The sequence below is a fragment of the Poromitra crassiceps genome (genome assembly GCF_964638095.1).
Source record: "Poromitra crassiceps genome assembly, chromosome: 6".
Taxonomy (NCBI): domain Eukaryota; kingdom Metazoa; phylum Chordata; class Actinopteri; order Beryciformes; family Melamphaidae; genus Poromitra; species Poromitra crassiceps.
The window spans coordinates 41,608,044-41,618,688 of record NC_139627.1 but is presented as its reverse complement, the minus strand read 5'-3'; the positions used below and the strand labels follow the sequence as shown (position 1 = coordinate 41,618,688).

Genomic DNA, 10,645 nt, shown 5'->3' with positions numbered 1-10,645 from the left:
GAGAGAGGAGGGGGGGAGAGAGAGGCGGAGGAGAGAGTGAGAGGGGGAGAAAGGGGGGGAGAGAGAGGGGGGGAGAAAGAGAGAGGTGGGGGAGAGAGAGAGGGGGGGGGGGAGAGAGAAAGAGAGAGGGGTGCAGCACAGCAGGCAATACAACAGTGTGGGCTGAAAAACACACATTTCACTTCCTCTGTTCTCCTGAAACATATTTTTGGCACCTCTAATCACAAACAGACATGTTTTGAATGAGATGCTCAATTTGGCTTTAGTAGTAATTGCATGATTGTGAATTAGATTACACACGTAATGGTACATGATTTACTTACTAAATATACAATTTGGAAGATTACAATGTATGTACTAATAAAGGATTACAGTGATTCTTGTTTCTTACTCTGTCATAGTAATAAAAACCAATTTTCTTCAGCTCAGTCTTGTGTTTTATGTCGAGGAAAGCAGAGAGAATTGATTCGGCACATAAAGGTGGGAGCTTTCTGCTTTGATGTGATTTGGGATCTTCTCATTCCGTTCAATATGGAACCAGAGTCCCCTCTCTGTTTGAAATGGCAAGAGCAGTTACTGATATGGAGGTAACAGTTTACAATAAGGGTATACATTAATTAATGGTTAGTTAATTAATAATGTGTAATAAGCATTAACTATTACCCTAACCATTAACTAAAATTATACCATGGTCTGGGTGAATACTCGATTCTGATTGGCTGCAGAGTGTCCATTAAAAAGTGATAATGTACAGTTGGTAAAGTCTTCAGCCAAATGGTCTGTTCACCATTCATATCAATGCGCCATAGTTTCAACAGTGTTATCAAGAGAGCAGTTTGAGCTCTATACCCCCGTTAAGGGTTAATATGGCACTTTTGTAAGTTGAGAAAGAAAATGAGTCGGTCAAAGTAAGTATTTAAATCACTCCTGTGTGCTCAGTTTATCAAAAATAACTCTTATTTACAATTTTGATTTTCGTTTCGGAGATTTCCTTCTCCTGACAGAAGCCGGCTCTGAGCCATTAAGTGACGCGCGTGCCTCTGCAAGCTGAGCGGGGGCAAGCTGCGCCCTGCGGGGGCGAGCCGAAATGGAGGCAGAATCCCGACTGTAACAAAACTGCCCTCTGAACACGTGTGAGCATCATGTCCCATGTTCCGGTCTGAGCGAGGGGACTATTTTCTCTGCGGTTCTTAAATCATCTCCAAGGTTAGAAAAACTAAATTTTGATTGCAAAACACATGAAGATATAAATAAATGGTCTTGTTTTGTTGGCAAGTGACCATGGTATAAGCGGGTTAATAGACTTCGAGGTGTCCATTATCACTGGCGCCTCGGACCGGTTCACGCTTCTCGCGTCATCCCTTAAAAAGTGATAATGGACACCTCGTCGTGCATTAACCCTTACATAACCATAACCATTAACTAACCACAAACTATTAAATAATGTATACATTATCTTAGTGAACATTAACACCATTAGTAAATTATCACTAGACACGTTAGTTAATTAAAGGTTTCTTAATGCCTATTAATAATTAACTAACCGTTAATTAATGTACGGTTATTGTAAAGCATTACCGATATGGGCATTTTGCACAATGGCATTGCTATGAAGAAATGCAGTGTGAAAAGAATATCTGAGTGCTATCCTCGAAAACTAGTTTAAATAAAATAATAATAATGAAGTCATCATCATGTGTGGAATTATCTCTTCTACATGGATCATAATGTAATTGGCGTGCGTGCTCCAACACTGACATTATTAATTGACTCTTGGTAGAAAGTTGTGTTCTTTATTTAGACATGGGGAACTTTTAATAAGCATTGCAACATAGTACAGCATGAAGACAGTTTTGCCGAGTGATCCAGGGTGAGCTGGAGAAACGACGCTCGATTGTGCTTGCCTTGTCCTGTGACAGGAAGACCTATCAGGTGCTCATCTCTCTCCCCCCCCTCCCCTGCCTCTCTCCTCCTGACCTCATTCTGTCATCTTCGCTTTCCTCCTTTCCCACTCTCACGTCTTTTAGAAAGTGTCTCCATGCATTACACATTTAACAATGCATTAAAAATAGGCCACCATCAATCAGTCATTCACTGGTGGGTGACAGAATTTACTTGTTGTGGCTCCAATTTGCTACGTTGCGCAAGGTTCAAGAACGGAAGGAACGCTATAAACACTTTGGCTGCGCTGTGTGTGTGGGAACTGAACAGAGATGAAAACACACGTTTATGGTCTAATAATATGCCATACCAGCCTTAAAACCGCTGCAGTTAATTCCATATTTTGCTTGATTTCATGCGGTGGAGTATCTTTCCAGAATCCAAAATCAAATTCGCAGGTGGTGAACCATGATTAAATGTGTGCTGCTGATGTATGCAAGGTTAACATTGTGCCCAAAACAGTGATTTGAGAACTGTGATTCATGATAAGGAGATAGGTAGTAGGTAAAATCTGATGTAATGGTTGGGAGTGAGTCAAGCCCCGGGGGCAAGTAGTCTGACTCTCCCGGTTGCTCATGCCAAAGCAGATGTTCGCCTGACGACAATAGTACAACAGACAGGGAGTGCTGCATGTTATTCACCAGGTATTCCACATTATTAGGAACGGATGCCAAGTTTGGTGGAGGTCAGACTTTGCTGAGCTACCAAAGGCAGAGTGCTACTTTCATAGCTAAATCACACATACGGGATAATAAATCACACTCTACAGTCTATTATTTCCACAGTTCAGTCCACATCTGTTTTGGTCAACGTAGTTAGGTGTCCTCGTGCTCAGGTAGAGGTGCAGAAGTGGCTTTCTGAGCTTTGATGTTGCTGTGCTCTGAGGCTTGCTCCTGCACTTTGGACTTCAAAACAGACTGTACCTCATCATGGCTGACAGCGTGGCGAGGCAGACACCAACCGCACAGAGATGCCTGGAGGACCACAGTCACCACACACAAAGACATGTTGATCATCAACCACCATCCCCTTCACATGGAAAAAAATTAGTAAGAAGGTTTATTTAGCCGGCCGGTGTTCATGTTATAATCCCAGTGGATATGCAGTCTTGCCATATTTCTTTGAACAATGACCTTCAGTGAAAGATTAATAGTGAATTCTTAGTTTGGAGAGGAGAGAATAGAGAGTGGTTCTGTTCAGTGTGTGTGTGTGTGTGTGTGTGTGTGTGTGTGTGTGTGTGTGTGTGTGTGTGTGTGTGTGTGTGTGTGTGTGTGTGTGTGTGTGTGTGTGTGTGTGTGTGTGTGTGTGTGTGTGTGTGTAAAAGTAATTCCAAGCACTATCTTGAAGCAAAAAAATAAAAGAAATATAAACACTAAAAGCCATTATTGCCGAGGAACAAGAATAACAGAGTAGTTCTCCGTGCAGTTTGGTGTGCGGCTCTAATGATGACAGCCACGGCACAAACACACTGGACGTCTTTTTTGAGCTGTTCTTTTGAACTAGCCATGCAATTAAGGCTTAGAAACATGCTCGAAGAGTGCCTGCCTTTCAAACGGCCTTTTCACTAGACTGAATCATTGCCTGCCTGACTTCACTCTGATTCAGTGATGAACTTTTGGGTAAGATTGTCTGGTGTCTGACTATGTTTTCGCAGACCATTCTCACTATTCACCGCCTAACGTTGCTTCGCTGCGGGCCATTTTAAAGACGACTCCGACACGACCTTGAAGAGACAGTACGTTCATCCAATGTGGATCGAGGTGTTTTCTGTCCCCGTGTCCCATCAGCTTTCTCTTCAAATGGATCAATGGATCATGAGAACTAAGTAAACCATTTCAACTTGACAACATAAAACATTCCAAATTGTCCCTAGCCCTAATATACTTCCTGTTGCAGGGTTTGCTAATTACAATAACGGACAGGAAATAAACTTGAGTCCTGTTCCCTAGCAACAGAATTAATCTGAAACAGTCTCTAGGAGTATATCTTACCTTGAAACATGTCTTGAATCTTTTGCTGACGATGTACAACGCAATAGGGTTGATGCACGAGTTGAGTGATGCCATATTGATGCCGAAGTAGTCCAGGACCAGAAAGACACTAAGAGAGGAGGTCGAGTTGGTTACATCACACAAAGGTGAATGGTGCAGAACAAGGCGGGTCCAGTGTTTTCTCCAGGCTTACCTGAGTAGCCGGCACCTCTTAGGGTCTTTCTCATCATATATGGTTAATTTCAAGATTCTGCTGAGGTAAAGTGGCAGCCAGCAGAGTGCAAACACAATCACCAAACAGAAGACGGTTTTTGCTACTTCTCGTCTCTGGTATGAAAGGAAGAGACAGGATGAATAGTAACAGTACATGTTCAACTGAACTAAATGCTAGCAAGTTATTAAATATCACAAACATGTCCTTAAGCAAATGGACTGGGTAATGAAGAACCTGTTTGGTGTGGTCGCTTAATGTATTCTCAGTGTTCCTCAGCATCTTCCTGGTCATTAGTGTGTAGAAGACAGCGGTCCAGGCCAGCGGCATGCAAAAGTAGAATCCAAAGAGCCACCAGTCTTTAGCTGATTTATAAAACTGTTGATTCAAGATGACAAAGATGCACAATCAGTCACTGTTGCAGATGCCCAATGACTGCTATGATATAGCACCCTGTGCAACAATGGTTTATAGCAGGGATTTTCAAAGTCTGAGGCTGTGGGCCTCCCCTGGCCTTTCGTTTCGCTAAATTCCTGGATGCCTATGGGATCGTGCATCATGTTATTTGATCCAAACAATTATTTGATCTCAACAATTGAGACAAGATAGCTTCAGACTTTTCTTTTTTCTGACTGCGGGAAAGTGGGGGAAACAGTCAAATTTCCCAATACTACTGCATCTCTTTAACCAAATCACACACAATTAGGCTATTCTATGTGATCTCGTTTTGATATCGAATGTAATATTTTGTTCACTTCCATTCACTGAGCCTCCCCTGAAACTGCTTGGAGCCCCCCTGGGGAGGCCCGCCTCCCACTTTGAAACCCCCTGGTTTATAGTAATCATGTCTAGCTAGGTTAACAAGGACATTTTTTATGAGATGATATAAGCATGTGTTCTACATCAGTTGTTGGCCAAAATCATTATACAAAATGAGTTTTTCTTTGTTATGCGTACTACAGTATCAGCCGTTACTTGAGATGAAAAGAGAATCAAATCAAAGACATGTTGATCAGTTTGTTTTATCTTGTTGCATTGTTCGGGGGGCTATCACATTACCTGCATGAACGGTGTTGTTTGCATGGGATGAAGTAGGCATATTCTCAGGTGCTTTCCTTTATAGTCCATTGTTATCATATCAAAGGCAACGACTTCAGGCACAGCCAGCATGGTGGAAAGAACCCATATCAGAGTTATTTCCATTGCTGTCCACATGGACACGCCAATGCCTTTGATTCGATTCCAGGATACAACTGCTCGATATCTGAGAAATCAGTGGGGGGAAATGATTCGGCTGGAGGGTCTTTTTCCCATAACAACGAAAACACTCCTCGATTAAAGAACATTTCAAGGGCTGCTGATACCAAACAAATCTATCTGTTTGATGAAATATAGATAGTAGCCAACAGACACCATTTACTTTTACAGCACAGGGACACAGTGTCGCTTATCAAGAGCAGTGAAAAGATTCAGTGGTGGGGGAAATGAGATGTTCTTTTGAGATTTCCTTACCTGTCAACACTCAAGGCACATAGACTCAGCACAGTAATTCCAACAGATGTTTTCTGTATGAAGGGGACCAGTTTACACAATAGCAAACCAAATGGCCAATCTTCTGCTATGAGCTGCAAAGAGAACAGGGGGATGTTTTGTAACTAGCAGGGCACACGGTCCATTCAAGGCAGAATGAGAAGGCCGACGTTCTACAATGGACAGAAACAGCAGAGGAACAGCATGTCGACACATTACTTTCTCGTTGTAAATTGCACGCCTTGTGGCAAATAACTCACCCTGTACGCGTTGATTGGAATGTCTATCACAATATGTATGAGATCTCCCAAAGCAAGGCTCGCAATGAGAATGTTGGGGCCGCTTCTCATGCATTTGTTTACATATATGATTCTCAACAAGGCCGAGTTCCCCACTATTCCGACGACGAACACGAGGAGAGAGACCACACTATTGATATATTTGAACGTGTCTCGGATCCCGGCCGACTCCAGGCACATGGGAGGGGGCGGTGCTCTCGGTTCTGATACCCGGGGTGGATGAATTGAGCTGTTTTTGTGCTTCTCCAGGATCAAAAGAGCAGGGGACGGCGTTTCAGGGAGTTCAATCACGGGGAATGGTTCTGAATGCTGATCACTGGTCTCTGCGCCGGCGGCAATGTTCCCCTGCAGCGATAGGCAAAGAACAAGAGCCACGAGCCGTATGGTTGATGATTCCCTCAGAAGGCCCTGAAATGTTTTGGCTGGCATTTTGGCTGAAAAACCAGAATGAAAAGCATTACCACACCAGTGCAGCATCCTATAGCTTTTGAGGTTTAGCCTACGACAAACTGATCAAGGTATATTAGTGCTTCTTCTGCTTCAGTTATATTGATCACAAGTTACAACAAAAGGCAAAGAAAAAAGTCTGTCTAAACATTGCTATCATTTACAGTGAATTATGCCAGCTTACCTTCAGATGTAAATATGCACACTCTGCATCAAAGGAGTCTCTGTAAGCCCCACAAAACAGGCTGTACGTCCAACACACACAACGTCTTATGCTGCTGTGACTGCTATCAATGTTAAACCCCAGCAGGGGGAAATCAAGATTTTATAGTCTAAGGTAGCCTATCACTTAGTCATCACTCTGTCACTACTGTTACTTACCTTGATGCATCACCCTGAGTGCATCGTGTTGAGGTTTATTGTCTGTTAGTGCAGAATTAGATCATTCCAGGCTACATGTTTCAGCAGGGATAGTAGCCTATGTCACCCCCTCCTTTTTTCATAATTTTTTTTTTTTTTGCTATTTGCCTGTTCCACATAAAAGTTGAACGAATCTCAAAATCTGAATAACTGTAGCCAAATGCCTATCTTACTTTTGATGATTTTATTTTGATTTAAGCAGATGAGTTCCATCATGCCTCTATCACATCATTAATGAATGTAATGCGAATAGAAATAGTTTCCTGTACAATGAAGTGCAGAGATAAAACAACAGACAACAAAACAAAACAAAACTGCCATATACGTATTAGTGACATCCAGACCCACACATATGGATAACACAATACGTTTAGGCTATCTATCTATCTATCTATCTATCTATCTATCTATCTATCTATCTATCTATCTATCTATCTATCTATCTATCTCTGACTGACTGACTGACTGACTGACTGACTGACTGACTGACTGACTCACTCACTCACTCACTCACTCACTCACTCACTCTATATATTATGTCATTTGTCTATATGGCATTCTGGATGGACCTGAGGCAAAACTATTGCCATGTAACTGACGATGAGCCCCATTTAAACAAACAAAACAAAACAGATGGAACCGTGCCATGTTCAGTGAGTCGTGCCCCTCCAGAGGGTTTGCTTCAGTTGTCATATGCGGTAGTTTTGAAAATGAGTCAGCCTCCATCATATGGGAGATAGGCTATCGCTATAGCTACTGCCTCTGCATCCTCAGACAGTCCTACTGAGGTGACTTTTCCCCTCCACAGACAGCTTCATGACAGCCTGCAGAGCCTGGAGGAGCAGGAGACATGGGACAACCACAGAGAGCATCACGCGTCTCCTTTGAAAGCTGAAATGTGCCGCTGGCGACAAATGACCTTGGGAAAGTATGTGCTGGCAAACATCCACGAGAACAACCGGTTAAGAAAAGTGAGTTGGCTGAGATGGTTTGTGGAAAAGTATGACAGCTGTTCAAATGTTGTGAACTCTCTAGTCTATCTTAGGACTTAGGACTTCGGGCATACTGGTAAATGAAACGGCAGTAAGAAATTATTATTGTCCTATTATTATTATTATTATGATGATGATGATGATGATGATGATGATGATGATGATGATGATTTTCTTTTAGCCTAGCTTAAATGACCAAGTTGAGCATTTAGCATTGCGGCACCATGAGAGATTGATGTGAGGTGTGCCGCTCAAGTTCAAGTTCAAGTTCAAGTAGTTTATTTATGTATAATACAATGTATAAATACAATGAAATTCTTTATGCTCTGAGCACCCTCAGCCTTACATACACAAGGACATGGTCGCAAAGACCGACAGAAAAAGGGTGTAGACCTACATAACTATAGGCTACACGTGATACAGACATGTCTGTACACAGTGCGTGTAGACATAACACAAACCACAATACAGTACAATACAATAATGGTGCAGTGCGTTGCGGTGTGTGTGAGTCAACTGTTCAGCAGCCTGACTGCCTGAGGGAAAAAGCTGTTACTGAGACGGGTGGTGTGTGATTTGATGCTCCGGTAGGAGTGAGAACAGGGTATGAGCGGGGTGGCTGGTGTCTTTGATAATGTTCTCGGCTTTCTTTTTACAGCGAGTGGTGAAGATGTTATGGAGGTTTGGTAGTTTTGTGCCGATGATTTTAGCTGCTGTCTTCACAGTCCTCTGCAGCAGTCTGCAGTCCTGGGCGGTCAGGTTGCCGTACCACACTGTGATACACCCTGTCAGAACACTTGGGAAATTGGGTCCAAAAAATGTCCCAAAAATGTAAGCTGCATCAGAACCAAAGAATTGATTTGATAGCTCTCAGCGATACTGCCACCCACAGGCATAGTCGTTGTGCTACTCTTCTATGCCTGTGGGTGGCAGTAGCGTGATTATTAGCCTCATAATGAATGACCTTGTTGATTTCAAACAATGGAAATCTGAACTTATGTACAGGGTAAGCAGGGTAACAAATTCTGAACTTACAGGATAAGTACAGGGTAAGAAAATCTGAATTTATGGAATAAGGGGGTAATAAAGGGACTCATAAAGATACCTTACCTATTTTTGTAACTACCAGGTACCTATTCTGCAAACCGTATGGTATTTGGCATACTATATGTTGTTACAGGGGTACGTATGTTCTATGAGGAATAATCATTTCAATTTCATTTCAATTTAGGAGAACTCAGTTATACTGTAGTTATTCTGTAACTATCGGGTACCTATTAGGGTAACTACAGGGGTTGTGGGCTGTATTCTAAAGCAATGTTAATTCCCTCATACTTACAGTAATTAGTTATGTACTTACAGTACATGTAATTACATGGTAACTACAGGGGTGCGGGCTGTATTCTAAAGCAATGTTTTATTCCCTCCTAGTTATATGAGAGTAACTACAGGGCCGCAGGCTGTATTCTAAAGCAATGTTAATTCACTCGTACTTACATGTAAATTACAGGGTAACTACAGGGGCGCTGTTTCAACTGTGAACCTTCTTCTTCTTCTACGGATGCCTTGCGGCAAATTGCTGCCTCTCACAGTTGGATGGTCTCACTCTAGACCTGGTTCTTCTTCTTCTTTCAAGTTTCCGGTGTTTCTCACACCTCTTCAATCTTGGCTGTTGCACCTCGTATCATGTTCCTCCGCTCCTAATCCCTCTTGAGCAACACGCTTCACCTTCATGAAGGGGTCCTCCGTTAATAGAGATTTCAGCCCAGGGGTGGAAGCCATCGTCTGGTTCCTTCCCCACCCGCTCTGTCCCACAGACCCATTATCACATGTGAAACTCAGCAGCAAACTTGCTTCAGTGACATCACTGATTTCTTTATCACATCACTGATGACATCACAATTGCTTGAGTGACATCACTGATGACATCATCACTGATGACATCACAATTGCTGGAGTGACATCCTCACTGATGACATCATCGGTGTCACAATGGCTCTGTGGAGTGCGAAGGCCTATAACATAACGATATTCTTTCTTCTTTTCTTTTGCACCAGATTCATTCCAGACCCTTGCAAAGTGTTTTCGCGAAATCTGGAGGCGATCAGAGCAACAGTTGGGGAGATAAATGTGCTCAGACAGATATTTTGTGATTATATAGTAAGATAGCCACAGTAAGTAGCCTAATTAGATACGAGAAACGAGGAATTTGACTCAGTGCAAGTATGCAGCACAGCGGTCACATCAATAGTAGAAGACAAAGTAATACAGAAAATCAATCTCAAATGTGTGCAAAGTGCAAAGAAAAAAAGTCCTTAATGTGACATACGACGGGGGGTATATATAGTAAGATAAACAAAGCTGTTCTGGCAGAATAATACTAGACTTCTCTGTCCCACCAGGAGCAGTTTGGTCTCACCAGAGCTGACATGCATTGGATGGAGGAGTCATCACTGTGGTGAGCACTCAGACAGACTGGAGGGGTGGAGCACATCCTCTCCTTCAGCTGTCAAGGTAGCCTACGTCAGACAGTCAGGGTACAGAGGGGGTCACCTCTCCCCTCTCTCTCATGACTCCAACATCTGCCAAACTCCTCATTATTTCTCTCTTGTGCAGTACTTCAGAAGGAAACGGAAACCCTGAGTCTTTGCAGGCAGGCAGGCGTGTATGAGCATGGTCACTGTGCCGTTTGACAGAGATAGCGCGTGGCGAAATGGAGTGTTATCTCATTTGTACTAATCAGGTAATGTGCATAGGTCTTGGTTTCCTAACAAAACCAAGGAGACGGAGGATGAAACGACATCAAAGGAGGAT

The 10,645-nt window shown here is 42.7% G+C and overlaps 1 protein-coding gene across 1 annotated transcript; it reads right to left on the bottom strand.

The window, feature by feature from the left end:
* Positions 1-2,756: 2,756 nt before the first annotated feature.
* On the bottom strand, positions 2,757-9,613 carry ednrbb (endothelin receptor type Bb; the record flags this gene model as incomplete). The annotated part of the gene is made up of 9 exons (XM_083638242.1): positions 2,757-2,915; positions 3,933-4,041; positions 4,126-4,259; positions 4,381-4,521; positions 5,203-5,407; positions 5,656-5,768; positions 5,934-6,317; positions 7,616-7,672; positions 9,560-9,613. The coding sequence occupies 9 exons, from the start codon at positions 9,611-9,613 to the stop codon at positions 2,757-2,759; spliced, it is 1,356 nt and encodes a 451-aa protein (XP_083494368.1).
* Positions 9,614-10,645: the final 1,032 nt, after the last annotated feature.